The sequence below is a fragment of the Sinocyclocheilus anshuiensis genome, unplaced genomic scaffold (assembly GCF_001515605.1).
Source record: "Sinocyclocheilus anshuiensis isolate Anshui unplaced genomic scaffold, SAMN03320099.WGS_v1.1 scaffold816, whole genome shotgun sequence".
Taxonomy (NCBI): Eukaryota; Metazoa; Chordata; class Actinopteri; order Cypriniformes; family Cyprinidae; genus Sinocyclocheilus; species Sinocyclocheilus anshuiensis.
In genome coordinates, this window is record NW_015554154.1 from 588,514 (window position 1) to 606,083 (window position 17,570).

At 38.6% G+C, this 17,570-nt stretch overlaps 1 protein-coding gene across 1 annotated transcript; it reads left to right on the forward strand.

Moving 5' to 3' along the window:
• Positions 1-5,968: 5,968 nt before the first annotated feature.
• On the forward strand, positions 5,969-13,710 carry LOC107670750 (cartilage intermediate layer protein 1-like). Its single transcript, XM_016463485.1, is given in 10 exon segments — positions 5,969-6,071; positions 6,882-7,042; positions 7,538-7,600; positions 7,705-7,974; positions 8,223-8,399; positions 8,570-8,884; positions 9,418-9,526; positions 9,852-10,009; positions 10,128-10,340; positions 10,456-13,710. Coding segments are annotated over 9 exon segments (3,516 nt in total). The 5' UTR covers positions 5,969-6,071; positions 6,882-6,975; the 3' UTR covers positions 12,600-13,710.
• The last annotated feature ends 3,860 nt before the right edge of the window (positions 13,711-17,570 follow it).

Below are 17,570 nucleotides of genomic sequence, written 5' to 3' on the forward strand. Positions count from 1 at the left end.
ATGTCTTTTGACCAATTTCGATATGCCAGAGTTTGTTTGTATCTTTTTGTTTGAGACATGAATTGTTTTGACAGAGGGGATCAGGGGAAGATTTTCATTTACACTAATTTGTCACAGCAAAATTTTTCAGTGTAACTGAAACAGTTCTAATTCCCAACATAACTGAACATTAAACAATCAAGTCTCCTCTTTTCTCATCTTGCTCAAACACACACACACGTTGTGTTTCAATGTTTTATGGGGACATTCCATAGTCGTAATGGTTTTTATACTGTACAAACTGTATTTTCTGTCGCGCTACACCAACCCTACATCTAAACCTATACCCCTCACAGGAAACTTTCTGCATTTTTAGATTTTCAAAAAACTTCATTCTGTATGATTTATAAGCCTGTTTCCTCATAGGGACCTAAAAACTTTCCAAATTTACTGGTATTACTATCCTTGTGGGGACATTTAGTCCCCATAATGTAGTGAATACCAGGTACACACACACACACACGCGCACACAAATAATACTTAATTTCAGCTTTTTTTTTTACTGTCTATCCCTATAAAGCTCCAAGCAAAGCATTAAACAAAATGCAAAAAAATAAAAATTAAAAATATAAAAATTCTGCAGTCAGTCAAACTTGCCAGTATGTGTGCTGCACATCAACACTCTGGCCAAGTAAAAATACTATTTAAACAAAAAACTTTAAAACACTTTTCTTTTAGGCAAACCAAACAAAACAGGGAAACCATTATTTTCGATCAGCACTTTCAATAAATGACAGAGTCATTTCACTTTTTCATTTCACAGTGTCCTCAGAACTGAGATAATAACATCACCAGAATGATGAACAATGCGGAAACAATGCTGTTTATTAGGCTGATAGATTTTATGGACAGAGCACAAGGAAGAATAGGTTCCAGTATCTTTTTAAGAGGCTGTGGAGAACAAGCTCCATGCAGCATGCAGTAGGCTTCATGTGTACGTCTGGTCTTTAATGTGAGAGATGAGCATGGAGTTAGTCAAGAGGCTCAATCATAAACACATAAGGTTTCAGGGGTAACTCTGCACATTGCCAGGATTAACCAGGATTAATGTGGTGGATGCTAATAAGTGACCCATTACAAAATTTGTCAGTTGATACTGAGACTTTTTCATCAAGTCAATGAATTTTACTAATAAGGCCTTGAGAGAATGTCAGTGTTGTAGTGAGGCTAGTGAAATAGTTTTTTAAAGCAGCCTGAAGTTGTTTTAGTTCAGAAGCCCAAACATTAATCGAGAATGAGAAACAGATGTTTACCTCCTAGAGGCCTAGAGGCTTTCTTTTTTTTCTTTCTTTCATGAGTCTCACTCTCAGTATTCTTTTTCCGGGGTTTTGTTTTTTGATAAGGTGGACACAGGAAAAGAAGGAAGCAGGATGGCCTGGAGCTCCCAGACAGTGTTGTAATCTGTTTGTGAAAAACACTCTCAAAATGTGATCGTAACAGCCACATCTTAAGAGAGTCACTTTAAGTTTGGCAGGAGACAGACTGACTCACCAGCCCCTTCACACTGTTTGGTGTTCCTCCCATCTCCCCCTCTCTGTCCTCCTACCTCTCTCACTTTCACTTACACACACACACACACACACACACACACACACACAAACAAACACATTGCTTTATTAATCAAAAATCTTGGACTCCAGAAAGTTTGGCTTTTCTTACTTTTTTTCCCATGATAAATGTGAAAGTGCAGAATGTCCATATCCTCATGCAGAAATCCACAGGATGTGAGCAGATTTGTGGCCACTGTTAGCAATGTGTGAGAATGGTGCTGTGACTAAACAGACCAGCAGCATAAACACATCTTCTAAGGCCTTTCATGGCCCGAAAACAGCCATCAACAGTGCTGGAATTTCACTTTGGACACATTAATAATGTGCAAAAAGAGAAATTCAAATCACGTCTTTCAACACATCTTTTAAATCACATCACAAAGAGCATTTCGTAAACCAATGAAATAAATTAACAAAGAAAAAAAAATATTTTCATAGTCCTGAAAAAGGACCAGACAGCTATCAACAGCTCTACATTTTTCGTTCACACATCTTGACATTTTTCATGAAGACTGTTTATCAACAGAGGTTTTACGTTTCTTACATTGGTATTTTTTCTCAAAACATTTATTGCTATTCTGTCTCGGAACACTGCCTTCATTCTTATAGTATTAAACATGAGAAGAAGTGTTACAAACAGCAAAATTTAATTGCTTATTTAGTTTTGAATTCTTTTCTTCACTTGTTCTAACTGTTCTCTACAGAGTGAACTTGTGTGAGTGTATTAAACTTGACAGGGTGTATTAAAATTTCCCAAAACCTCATTCTTCAGGGTTTCCACACTCATGGAAATATCATGGAATTTTAAAATTGCATTGCTTTTGTATAGAGTACAATCTTCTTGCAAGCTGTGGAAATGTACGTGTTATGTTTTTTTTTTTTCTTCAGGGAATCGTTTTGCAAAATATTCTTAATGATTCATTAGTGAACTGGCCTGAATAAACATGATTTTATTTTTTTTTTGTCCAGCAATAACATGATGGAAAGGTTATTGAAAAGTCATGGAAATTCATTCATTTGCCATAAACAGGAACACTGATGCATAATGATGTTCACGAAATGACATATTCTTGGAACACAAATAAAAAGGTAGTTCAAAAGGCACCCTTTGCCTCTTCAAACCAATTAAATTGCATACTTTTATTCCCTTATGTGAAGACAGGAAGATTTAAAGCATATTTTCCTTGAAGTATCCTTTTTTGACTTTTGAGGGAAAGAGAGACTGAGTCAGAATAAACAAATGGATGTTAGAAAGTTGGGAGATTTCATCTCCTCAGCATGGTCTAAGCACATCTCATCCATCTTGCAGGTCTGCCACATGTTTTCAATCTCATGGACCATTCTGCATGTCTTTGTGTTTTATAGCCGCAGGACAGCTTCATGCTGAAAGCGCTCATTGCTGTGCCTCAGGTCATATACTTGTGTGTAAATGTTGAACATGCCCTTTAAATGTTTATATGGCTATGTGTCTGATCTTGGGAATATTTCAAACACTTCCAAGCAAGTCTGGAACAAACCTCTTACTTGAATATCAGCGCTACTTATCTTAAACACAAAAAAGACACAAGACAATGTCCAGCAAATCTGTTTCATATGTTGTTGATCCACCAGCTCAACCACTTCTGATTTACCTCTCAGAGTGAATCATGTGTAATGCTTTTAGCCACTTCAGGGAATGTGTGCATCATTCAGAATGGCGAGAGGAAAGAGGTTAACGTGCTCTTCCTGGGGTCCAGGCCCCTTAATGACCCTACCAGAAGCTGCTCTGCATACTTTCACTGGTGTAGTCATTAAGTCAAGCTTCCTCAAGAACCCCAGCACACTATCCCTGTATGATTCAGTTTAGATCCAGACCCACTGAGTTTAGCCATTACTTGTTTCTGCTGGTCAAGATTAGTCTTGCCTGGATGGCCACAGAGACCTTACACAATACTAATTCAAAAAACTGTTTGACCAGAAACATTGCACTTGCTACCAGAAGACTGCAGTCTAAAGAGCAGGGACTTTACCATGACTGAAATGATAAAGCAAACTTTTCCCAGACTACAGAAACTTTGGTTTGGATCTTTATTTTCCTCCAGCATTAGTAGTCAAAGCACTAGACACCTGCAAACCACGTGTTCCTTACTGAGGTCTTGATGTGTGCCATCACTTGTCTTGAGTCTTTGCCTGTTGCTTGACAACTAGCAAACCTTGTGTGTATGTCTGTTTTTGTTTGTATTTCCAGTTTGTCTCTGAGAGCCCACCCTACAGGTCCTGTCCTGCTCAATTAGAGAGAAATAAGTTGCTTTGAACAACAGCAGTCCTCTTTAAACGGCCTCATAAAGAAACCTCACAGAAGATTGCAGTGCAGTACGGTTATTTAACCGCTTCTGATGAGACGTGTTATGCTGTACAGTATGTGTAGTGTCAACTTGCATGATTTTTTGGGGGGACATGAACATGGTGGTACCATGGTATTCTTTGAAGCATCTTGGAGCATTGTAGTACATGGTAATCATTCAGAGCCATGGTATTAGCATCTGGCATCACGCCACCACTATAGTACCATAGTTAATTTAGTACGCAATGAAAGGAAAAGAGTGTGTCTGTGTGAGTGTAAATTGTATGAGTAGGGTACAAGAAGAACCTCTAACCAACAAAGTTTCTTCTCTCTCTTGGAATATAATAATATTGTCTCCATTCTTACTGAATTTACCTTTGTGAATATTGGCATCTCATCTGGGACACTAACTACTTCCTGTTTTTATACTGTTCTAATGACCTCACACTCCACCAAATTGCCCTATAAACAGGACACTCATGCGACACTGAGTGTCCAGAAAACCTGAGGTAAGATTTCATTGGAGCTGTCTACTTTTCCATTCATGCATGCTGGGCTTAAACGTTGCCCATAAAAATGAATTGCCCACCGCATGACTCTGTTTGCGTTTAGCCATTATGTAACAGTAAGTAGCCATTTTTATGTTCTGTCAATCTCACAGTCGTGCTGTATATCAGAATGCTTGTGATTATCTGTAGCCCAATCATAGCCATTCTGATATTTAGCAAAACAACACCAGCACTGTTGAAATGGCTTAAACAAATACAGATATTGGAATAATTCTACAGACAGAAAAATACAAGAGCACTAACCATAGAATTGAGGTGTCTTTTTCAGAGTTAGAGCATGCTTTCATATTGCTCTCCCATGCATTTTTATTTTTGCTTTTTTTTCTATTAAGAGACAAGTTAATGAAGGTCATTCCAGGGATGCAGATGAACATATTTTTAGAATATGCTCTAAGTCCCAGAACATCTGGTGTTTCTTGTTCTCCAGCTTCCAACAACTAAGTCAGCATGTCAGCGCTATCCCATTATGCTCCACATAGACAATGAAGAACATTTTTTAAACAATGACCCCTAGATTTTAGGACAGTAAGTTAAAATGTCTTTTTTGTCATGAGAGTAAAGTTCCAAAAAATATTTTTTTGGCAGACCGTTGGACTTAAAATGACTGTTATCCAACACCATTCTGTTATATATCTTAAATCTCGTATACTGTAGCTCTAGAAAAATGCATTAAAGCATGTAAAGCTCCTTTACAGGACGCACTTATTAAATACTGAATTTCAACAGGACCACTGGACTGACACTAATCGCAGCTGTTTTGGTCCACAGAAACTGGTCCATTGCTCTGTTCAAAGTTTGCCGCTGCTTTACTGATTTCATTTGAGTAGGTCAGTTATATGAAAGTTAGATCTTAAAGGGCCTCAATCCAAGTAACACTTTCTTTCATATTTCAATATTTTAGACCTGTTTTGCTCTGACTTCCCATTGACCCTAGGATCTGTCATTCTTTACAAATTTCAATCACACCGGTTTATGTTCTGCTGATACAGTGGATTTGTTCTGCAGATTCTGACATCATGACTGAAAAACCACAGTGTATTGCTGTTGGCTCTCGAGTGTTACAAATCATTCATATTGTTTATCAACACATTCAGAGGGACAGATGGGAAAGAGCATGCTAATGTGTTTGAGAAAGAGTCACGTAATGGCTTTCATGTGTTTGAAATATATGGATGTCATTCTTGAATGACTTTCTTGTGAATGTTGCATAACTAAACATACTCCCAGCAACGAATATCTCACTACTGAGCTGACACAACTGTGAATCATTACGGAAAAATAAAAAAATAAAAGTGTCAATAGAGACTCTTTTATTTCTTTGAGATTATTGTTCCAGAACACCCCTGACTGAAAGCCATCAATGCAGTCCACTGTACAGGAGCAGTAGATGGTGCTGAACCCATGTTGTTGTTTCATGGCAGAGCGCCGACCCTATGGCTCAGGGCTGAGCTATATAAGTACCGGACACAGACGTGGACTTCACATTCACTCTCTCTCCTCCTCATTCCAACTATTTAGCAACTGCTCTGTAAGTATACCACAGAAACAAGCAGGAGTACAAAAGCTTTCCATTTCACCGAGAAACCTTTGGTAAGGTCTCAAGCTTTTCATCTTTTTTACTGTAACCACATTTTGTGGATTTGGATTCAGACACTAATGCTTTCTAAATTGTTTTCTGTAGAAAGAAATTCTCACTATTGTAGATTTTGTATTTATCACATTGATTTTTGAACAAAATTACCTGTTCATGTTTTTTTGCTAACTGCTTTATATGTACAAATTATTTTTATCTACATATCAGTTTGTAATATAGTACTTCATAGTTTGATTGTGACATTAAAACAATGCTTCAAAGTTCAGTTGAAGAGCTGTTGCATTTTGTAGTCATTGTAGTCATGTTGTGCCTGGTCTTTTAAAGTTGTAATAAATGCGAATACAGACAGCAACTGTTAAAACTGACTGCATTGAAAATATTTTGTTATGCCATACACAAATTGTATGTGCATATGGAATGTGTACTTAGGTCTTTTTGGCTGGATGTAAAAACATTTGTGCATTCCCTTGACACGCAGTGATGGCTCTCACAGATGTGATATTTGAGAGCAGCTAAAATTCTAAGTACTTAAGCTCTTTCTCAGCAGCTTGTCTTTGTTTCAGTATGCGTTTTCAAGGATTCTGTTCATTTTCACCCATTTCTTTAAAATAGAAAACTTTTAGGTAAACTAATTTTAGGATTCTTCTCAGGTCAGTTTGAATTTTGAAAGGTTGAAATGAGTTCATAACTAGTTGAACAGGGAAATGGGAGTTTCCTGTATGATTTCCCGAAACGAAAACAATATGGTCCATTTCCCTGTGTGCAATTTACTAATCGTCTTCATATTTATATCTGATCGGCACAAGATCTGTGGCTGGACTATTCTTAGTGTGGAGAGAGCTGTGTGTGAGAGGTCAGGACCCCTTTACCGGAGCTTGGAGGTCATTAACGGGAGCCAGGATGGGCTGCCTCTCAACCTGGACCTTTCATCTGCTTCTGTTGGGAATTACAGGCACCTTTTCTCAAGGTTTGTTTGCCTATGAATTTTAATCAGCACATTTCACACTGAATTGTTAATGCAAGTTATTGCTAAAAGAGTTCTTGCATGTCATTGCTCATGGAAGAAGCTGAAAGATTTCAACAGGATATTGACAGCTGGCTCTTAGAAACATGACTCTTCCAATACCCCAACCCCCAAACCTCTCTTCAGCAAACCCATTACTGAAGGCAACATTGTTCTAGTGCCCCCAGTATATCCAGAAGCTGAGGTGTTTTGCGAGCCAGCAGCAGAAAGCCACCTGCTAGCAATTGGTTCTATTCTGTGTGTGAACCACTAGCGGAAATCTCTTTCTGAAGTAATCTGAAGGATTACAAAAGAAGTAATATTTTATTAACAAGACCCACGAAAATAAGCCCTAAATAACCTATAATATACTTTATTTTTCTTACCGCATCCAAAACCCATCAGTGGCTTGCATCATTGTAAAACTATACGAAGAAACTAATGCAGTTTCCTTATTAGGGACATGGAGAAGCATCATGGGGACATCATGGAGACCAAACCCAGCTGTGTACCATAATGAAGGTAGGCTTGTATGATTCTGAAAATACATAACCAATCAAATATTTCAAAAAGTGAGCCAAACTGGTACTTAAAACCATTAAAACTCCTCTCAAAACTTTCCTCAGATAATTACAAGTGGACCACATGGTTCAATGTAGATCACCCTGGAGGGAAAGGAGACTATGAGAAGCTGAATGCCATTCGTTTTTATTATCGAGCCCGCGTCTGTGAGGTTCCTCGAGCTCTAGAGGCACGTACTACCGAGTGGATCCCAGCTCGCAGCACTGGGGAAAGAGTACATGCTGACCCAACTGTGGGCTTCTGGTGTGTCAATGATGAACAGCCTGTTGGGAGAAACTGCTCAAACTATGCTGTACGTTTCCTGTGTCCTAAAGGTAAGTAAATGAGCTGTAAAAGACAAATGATGTTTCTATGTTCAAAGCTCAGTGTTATTGTGCACATTTTCTCTGATTTTTGATTAAATATGCAAATGAAATACGGAAAAGGTGGATTTGTTGATTTTACTGCAGAAATACTTTTTCACAAATCTATTATTTTTAATTTACCATGAGTTAACATCAGTTTTTGATTTCTGATGACACCCTAGAAATTTAGCAGAATTTCTCTATCTCTCACCATTCAGAAATTGTTTCAGATGTTGAAGAAGTGATATGGGGTCCATGGTCATACTGGGGTCTGTGTCCAGCTCAGTGTGATCAGGTTACAATACAGCATCGCTCTAGAAGCTGCAAATCCAGTTCCAAACAATGCAATGGCCAAACTGTCGAAGCCAGGCCATGCCAAGGGCCACCTTGCCCACGTAATGCATCTACTGTTCCCTACAGTTTTAAAATGATAATTTCTTGTCAATTAGAATTTCAGATAATCTTCATTGTCATCCATATTTACAGTCAAAACCAAACCAAAATAATTTGTTCAGTTTACCTTACAGTTGTTGAAAAATCTCTGTTTCCTCTTTTTCTTTCTTAGGCTGTGAACTGCACTGTGTGATGGGCAAGGTAAATGATGAGTGCGATGGCTGCATGTGCCAGGATCATACAGTTTTAGGATCAGTCCGTAGTGCCGGGGGTCTCCCTGCACCTGGAGCTGCCATCCTCCGTGCTGGTGCTAGGCCCAAACTCTTCGCTGTAACTGATCACAATGGCCATTTTCAAGTCCCTGGAATCTGCCCTGATGGCAACACGACGCTAATGATCAAGCTGAAAAACCACACTCCACACCAAGTCACTGTTCCCTTGAGCAGTGAACGCACCTCCGTTCTCCTTTTGAAGCTAGAGAGAGCAAGTAATGCTTCTTTAAAGACCTTGAATCCATATGACCTATGAACTGTGTGAATCTGTGTTAGCATTAGAATACTATCTCAAGAAGACTTTCTGAAGATCAGTTTAAATGTTAAAGTCATTTCAGGGGTCAATAATAGATAATAGCCTATAGTTTTTGATGGCTCGACTACAAAAGAATGCTCAATTTTATGCATTAGAATTTTATTAAATACTTTACAAAAAGAAATTAATTAACAAGTATATAGCTACGATGTAAACCCCAAAATTTTGCTGGAAAACAATGGCATACAATGTAAAACATTACTGATTGGTTTGTAGTTTAGCACATTTGTATTGATGCTTCCAAGGCTATCACAAGTCATTTTGACAATTTCAATGAAACTTCATTCATGTTAGCTAGCTTTATAATGTTGGTGAAAAAATAGCAATACAATGTGGAATATGTCACAGGAAACTAAAACATTTAAGTTTGAAAAGCATACAAATGGATGTACAAAGTCAGTGAATCTAATGCAATATCAATGTGCTTCTCAGAAAAACTGTATGTGTTGAAAAACCCTGAGAACAAGGCTAGAAGGGAAGGTCAGACAGCTGCCTTCTGTTGTAAGGTTGATGGGACACCTGAATCAAACCAGTATGAATGGTAAGCTTAAGCTTTCAGATATAAATTGATGTTCACTATGAAATTTTGGCTGATTACAAGGAAATCATGTTTCCTTATCTGATGGTAATAAATGAGGGAAAAAAAGAGAATGACAAAGACACTCAAAAGTCAAAGCCCTCATGTGTTACGTTCCTTCAATAAAGTATTAAAATAAATAAATACATACATAAATAAGGAAGACAGTTATATGAGGACAGTTCAGACAAACCAGGTTATCATGAAGTTATTTCTTCATCCCCACAGCATGGCAACAATTATCCTAAATGTGAGAAAAACTATGATAATCGCTGTTATCAATCTTTAGGTTCCACAATGGTACTCTGCTGGACAGGAGTCAGTATCAATATGACGAGACACTGGTTTTGAGGAATGTCAGTTTGGACCATATAGGAGAATACTACTGCCGAGCCAGTAATGAGAACGGAGCCATCAAATCTAAGCCTGCCACCCTCACAGTTATTGGTGTGCCCTGTCATTCTATTTTAACTGCACATATTTCATATTAACCTAAAATTGATCAAAATACTTTACAAATAGTCTGGTCTCAGTTTACCTGTTTTCTATCCATTTCTATGTTAAGGTCAAAAAGCACCATCATGCAACCCTAAGCCTTATTCCCATCTGATTCGACTACCACATGACTGCTTTCAAAATGAGACCAACTCTTTCTACTATGATGTGGGGAGATGCCCAACATCTACATGCACAGGGAAGCTGGATCTCGGCATCAGATGCAAAGACTCAGTTTCCTACTGCTGTGGAATTTCAAACATGGAGGAGAAAGAGATTACATGTCAGGGATATCAGTTGCCCATTATGGTAGTGACTCAGTGTGGTTGTAAAACATGTGTGGACACAAAGGCTATTGTTCGTGGACGTGCTATCGCAGCAGAAGAAAGAGATTACATGTCAGGAATATCAGTTGCCCATTATGGTAGTGACTCAGTGTGGTTGTAAAACATGTGTGGACACAAAGGCTATTGTTCGTGGACGTGCTATCGCAGCAGACACTGGTGAGCCCATGAGGTTTGGACACATCTACATGGATGGCGCAAGAATAAGTCGAACTGGATACAAAGGCACATTCTCTATCCAGGTACCTACAAACACAGAGCGTCTGGTCCTCACCTTTGTGGACAACATGCAGAAGTTTGTGAATACCACAAAAGTGCTACCATTCAATCCTAGAGGTGGAGCTGTGTTCTACGAGATCAAGCTGCTGAGGAAAAAGCCAGCTGTGATTATTAGCTCAAGAGAGACTAATAAGCTAGATCTTGGTGAGGTAGAAGGCCAGGATCCCATTGCGGAGATCGAGATCCCACCAAATGCATTCTATAAAGAAAATGGAGAGGTGTTCATGGGAAATGTCAAGGCCAGCGTGACTTTCCTTGACCCCAGGGATGTATCAACAGCAGCGGCTGCACAAAGTGATCTCAACTTCATTGGTGATGAAGGTGACACTCTGCCCTTGAGGACCTATGGAATGTTCTCTGTGGACTTCAGGGATGAAGAAGGAGGTGAGTCCCTCAATGCCGGAGAGGTGAAAGTGCGTCTCGATGCAGCACAAGTGAAGATGCCCGAGCACTTGAAGACCATGAAATTATGGTCCCTTAATCCTGATACAGGTTTGTGGGAGGAGGAGGGCCAGTTCCATGCTGAGAAGAAACAAAGGGGGAAAAGAGAGGAGAGGACCTTCCTCATAGGTAACATGGAAATCCGTGAGAGACGGCTGTTTAACTTAGATGTACCCGAGAACAGGAGATGTTATGTGAAAGTGCGGGCTTTCCGTAGCGAACGGTACATGCCTAGCGAGCAAAGTGAAGGAGTCGTGATGACTTTAATAAATATGGAGCCCACGCCAGGGTTTTCAACCAACCCTCGGGCTTGGGGTAGATTTGATAGCGTCATCACTGGCCCAAATGGTGCATGTCTTCCAGCCTTCTGTGATGAACAGAAATCAGACGCATATTCAGCCTACATCATGGCCAACCTTGGGGGAGAAGAGCTAGAGGCAGTAGCATCCTCTCCAAAGTTGAATCCTAACACCATTGGCGTCCCGCAACCCTATTTGAATAAACTAAACTACAGACGCACGGACCACGATGATCCCAGAATAAAAAAGACAGCGTTCAGCATCAATGTGGCCAAACCCCGGTCAAACGTGGCTGAGGAAGCCAATGGTCCAGTTTATCCATTTGACAAACTTAAGGAGTGTGAAGAAGCTCCATTCAGTGCAGCTCACTTCCGTTTCTCAAGAGTTGAAGGAGATCGGTACGATTACAACACAGTGCCTTTTAATGAGGATGACCCCATGAGCTGGACTGAAGACTATTTAAGTTGGTGGCCAAAACCCATGGAATACAGGGCCTGCTACATTAAAGTATAACTTAACAGTCCCCATGAGCTCAACGTTCGGTCTCGCAATATGGGAGGTACCCATCCAAAAACTGTTGGCCAACTGTATGGCATTCGTGACACAAGAAGTATCAGAGACATGGACCAATCAACTGTTTCAGCAGTGTGTCTGGAGTTCAAGTGCAGTGGGATGCTGTATGATCAAGACCGAGTGGATCGGACCCTTGTGAAAGTAATGCCTCAGGGCAGCTGTAAGCGAGACAGTGTAAACAGCATGCTACAGGAATACTTGGTGAACCACCTTCCACTGGCTGTCAACAATGACACAAATGAGTTCACCATGCTTGCACCTCTAGACCCACTGGGCCACAACTACGGTATATATACAGTGACTGACCAAGATCCTCGGACAGCCAAAGAAATTGCGCTTGGCCGTTGCTTTGATGGTACTTCAGATGGCACCTCACGAGTCATGAAGAGCAACGAAGGAGTGGCATTAACATTCATCTGTGGTGATAAAGCGGTCACTAGGCAGAGTATGTTCCAGCAGATACAGAACTCACTGGGTCAGGCCACAGCTGGAAGTGCACGGCCGGGAAGAGGAAACCGGAGGCAGAGAGGTGGCTCAACAGCACCTCGCAGTAGTATGAGGAGGAGTACTCGTAATTCCTACACACGTGCCCAGTCCATTGGTTGATATTTCTAGAACTTAAAAACTATACATGAGACAAGACAGACCCATTCCCTATGGGGGCTGCTCTCATGTTTAACTCAGAGTTACTGGATTTAGGCCATTTTAAAACTTGGCAGAAAAAGAAAATTAAGGTTGTATTTGAACATGGCTGGGGCAAAGTCCCACAGCAATTTAGTATTGCTGATAACATCAACTGGCAAACAATATTACAGATTTAATGAATTACAACTCAAATTAATATTAAGAGTGAAGAAAACAACTTTTTACTTTATTAAAAGCCTATCAAAACCTAACTAAAATCACCATTTTTTTTAACAGTAACTCCAGAGGAATGTGTGCTTCATGTAATTTTTCATTTTTATATTTTCTATTGACTTGTACTGTGGTAAACATTTTACTACTTGAAACTGTAAATACTCAAATATTTATTGCATACTTCAGATTATCAAAAACAAGGCATTGTTTTTAGATAGTAGAACATCACATTTCCACTCAAACATGTATGCCATTTATCACTCATTAATTAAAAAACTCTGAAGTTGTCCAAACCCTTTACAAAAATACCAAGTGATAACTTTAGTCCAATGATTTTATTAAATTAGAGCTTTAAAAAAAAAACAATGCCTTTGTGTCTTTGTGTTCTCATTGCCCAATTTTAACAATGTATGAGAAAATCCTCCAAGCTGTTTTTTATAAATATTTTTTGCCAATAACAAGTTTGCATTTCATTTGACTTCATTCGTGCCTGTAGAAGCTTAGTGACAATGGGTCAAATAAAAGCACGAAACCCCATGGCTCTGTTTCTTCAACTAATGATGATTAAACCTGATCATATACTGTCATATGAGCAACACTACTGAATATCATTAATCGATCAAATGTGCAGCAACTAACTGCACCAGTTAGTCTGTTCTGCATTCATATGAAGGCAATGTCAACCGATTCAAGATGATGCTTGGATTCAGTTTTGTTTTACTTACATTTTTTTCCATTCTTTCATTTAGTCAGGGTGCCTCCTCTGTTCATTATATAATGTTGACTCAAAGCACTGACAAAGTCCTATTATTTCAAATGTTGAATGGTTCACACTTGGAAAACTGTTTCCAATTGTGCATAAATACGCAAGAAAAGTACAACTATACTTTCAATAAGGACATTCTTGGAAGAAATTCATTTGCATAGAGCATCATATTTACTTCTGTGTAACTGAAATTGCACAGCTTTAAAAACATAAGTCACTTTCAAGGAAAACAAAAAGATATTGTCTGCAAAGTTTTCTACAAGGCATTGAAATGCTTATTTAAGCCAATCAGAGGAAACGCCTCCATCAAAAATGTCCCATATCATATAGTCTGTTTTCTAAATAAAAATGAGATTTCAAGGCCATCTGAAAAAATTTACTTTTTCCCCATTTGCCGCTGAGGTGCAATGTGCTGATAGCAGTTTTATGAGGAGTCTGTCACCAGTGGAACCAAGTAAAGGGTTGACACACTGTTCAGTGTCAAAGATGGCACTGAGAAGCATGAAAGGGTAATGTTGCATGTCTGCAAGGGCATCTGGGCAGAGAGGGAATGGGAACCTTCGTCACATGAAGTCATCATCAAAACCACCATAATCAGCAAAGTTATCTTTCATGTTTGCTTTCAATCCACCACCAGGGAGTACACCTTTCTTCTTTTTCTTATTTGCCTTCTTTTCCTGTGCATAACAGCAACAAATTAATATTGAGTATTTTGCTGTTGATATTTTGATTATAATGAACAATACAGAATTACTATAAATAACAAGCGTGTTGGTGCCTGTAAATAAGATCCTCAACTAAGCAAGAATCAAGTTATTTGCACTCAAAAGAGGTTTTGAAAAGTTCCTCTAAAACAGAGCAAAATCATTCAACTTACCTTTTCTTGCTTTTGTTTTTCACTGAGCAGAACAGACAAAAAATTACTTATTTTTTTCAGGTCATCTACTTCCACTACACAGAGGGAGGGAAAAATAAAACATTAGTCTAAAGACACGTGCAAGGTTTTATGTTTAAGAGATCCAACATATAATCTAAAAAGCTGTGGAAATAGCAGTAATTTGCATTATTAAAAAAAAAAAAAAGCTGACAAATATCCACATACAAATAAAAAAAATATTTACATGAACTAACATGAAATACAAAGCTCTCGAAACAGTGACTCCAAAAAGCTGGAATAATGCACTGATTTTTCAAACTGTGTTATCTTATCTTTCAGTAATTTTTCAAATGCAACAAAGTCATCTTTTGATGAAGGGCACATGGCTTCAATTCCAGAGGCATTGTTTGTTGTGATAACAGTAGTAGAGGCATTTGCAGCAGCAGGATCAACACCTGAAATCAGAGTGATTATTCAGTGATTAACTGTTCAAATTTGGACTTGGAAGACTTCACATACTTATTTCTTACCAAACGCCTCACGGGCCAATTCCATGTCTGCCTCCTCCTGCAGTTTTATCAGTCGAATCGTCTCTGCATGCTGCTTCTCTGGTGATAGATTCTCATTTTTTGCGGTTTCATCCATCTTTTCACAGGTTTCAAAAACAAAGGTTAAACGGTTAAAAGAAATAAGTAACTACAAAGACAGGGATTAATCCATTAATGAGTAATTATACAAGTAATAATAATTTTCTTACTTTCTTTCTCAACTCATCTTGTTTTTTCTTTTGCAAAATTTCTTTCTCTTTTATTTTATCAGTAAATTTTTTCTTCTCAGGGGGTTTCACCTCTATAAGAAATGTAAATCAAACCATAAGAGTGCTTTCCACTTGGGTTAAAGAAAAACAGTAATAAAACAACACACACCCCAAAGACATACTTAATGGCAAGTTTTACAAATATGCAATGGCTCTGCCTACAACGTTTACATTGCAAAATCTGACCGCTCAACAGAGATCAATACCTGCTTTTTTCTGTTCAACTTTCTTCTCTTCTTCCTTCTCCTCCTCCTCATCATCATCCCAGTTATCCTGCAGAAAGAAAATGTATGGTAAGCATATGTAAACTAATAAAACGATTTGAACTCAATGAAGGTTTTCATGTCCTATTTGTTTGTTAAGCTGCCGTGTAATAAGCAGAATAATGTAATGATTCAATAAGATAATTGATTACTTATTTCTTCACCATTAAAGGGGTCATATGACATTGCTAAAAAAGAACATTATTTTGTGTATTTGGTGTAATTAAATGTTTATGCGGTTCAAGGTTCAAAAAACACATTATTTTCCACATACTGTACATTATTTTTGCTCCTCTATGCCCCGCCTTTCTGAAACGCGTCGATTTTTACAAAGCTCATCGGTCTGAAAGCGGCAACAATACTACAACGAGAATCAAAGTTACGCCTTCTTTCTTTGTGTAAACATTTGGGCGGTGTTATGCAAATCTTCCCACAGTGACAGACATGTGGGGGTGTGTTTAAACGAGGCATTTTAGGAGGGCGTGGACGAGTCTTAACTTTTAAATAGAATATCTCTTTGGGTTTGAGACTTTAGTCTTTGCAACTTTAGGGATCTTATCTATGCACGAACAGCTTGTAACACTCCAAAGAGTAAGGAAAAATTGAAATCGCATCATATGACCCCTTTAAATTGATAACAGCACAAGTGTTTTTGATTAGTTTGGCCATTGTAATTACACAGGGCCAAAGATTATAAAACAACAGTTTTTTACAAATTCACAAAAGTGTAAATTCCTTTGTTAATAAACAGCGAACACCAAACTGGCAGACATGGTTATGAAGCAATTTAAAACAAAACTGATGGTAGCTAATTTTAAAAGATTTTAAAACACAAAAACAATAATTTTGAAATTTCCCGAGTCTGACATTTCCAGGTTTTCTTCTGTCATTCCAGAAAAGTTTATTTGAACTCTTGAAGCCCCGGTTAGCGGGTTCATTAGGGGAGTCTTTTCCAGAGCTGCCTTTCAAACAAAATAACTTGCAGTATATGACAATAACACACACACACACTCAATTTTTTCAATTCAATTCGCTTTATTGGCATGACAAAAAACACATTTTGCATTGCCAAAACATGCATAGGAAAAGAGAACAGATACAACAGTGTAATTTGGAACAATATAACAATTGAAATAACATTTGAACAAGTAATATTGAAAGAATGACATTAAAACATATGGATACATATAAACAAATATGAAATAGTAAAGGTTATGTAACAAGATTATTTCTGTATTTTTTTAATTAATAAACTGAATAACTGGATTCAACATTATCTACAGTCGTGTATTGGTTGGTTTGGTGCGAGTCAGCCGTATATTTACTGGATATTGGTTTCTTGGCTGTGGCTGTGCCTCAGGAGTTGGCAGGCTGCTATAAATCTTGCAGCTGTATTTGCACATTCAGATTTTTCACCAAGAATGAAGGTGAGTTTTTCAGTTGGGGTGCAATTATTAAATTGGGGAAATATTTTGTTAATTTTGGGATAGTAGTGGTCTCTAATGTTTTGGTATTTGGGGCATTCTGTGAGGAAGTGCAGCTCTGTTTCGATCTCTCCCAGACTGCAGTGGGAGCAGATTCTCTCCTCACGGGAGAGCCAGGTTTGTCTGCGCCGGCCCGTCTCTACAGACAGACTGTGCTCGCTGAGTCTGTACATCGTCAATGTTTTCCTGAGTTTCACATCAGTCACTGTGCTCAGGTAGTTTGCCATGGTGTTCTCTCGATTTAGTGCCGAATAACATTCTAATTTGTGCTGGTTTTTAATGGTGTTTGTCCAATGGGTGATGTACTTGTCTTTCTCTGTGTTGCTGATTTGTGTGGGCTGAATGGTTGAGGGTGTGTGAGTTCTGAGGCTGGCTGATCTCTGTCAGTCTCAGCACCAGCTGAAGGAGGGGACTCTTCGTGAGGCTCAGCTCTTGGTGTTTCAGGGCTTTATAATGGTATGTGCTGGGGTCACTTGTCTTTAGGTGTTTCCAGAATTTGATGGCTCTTTTTT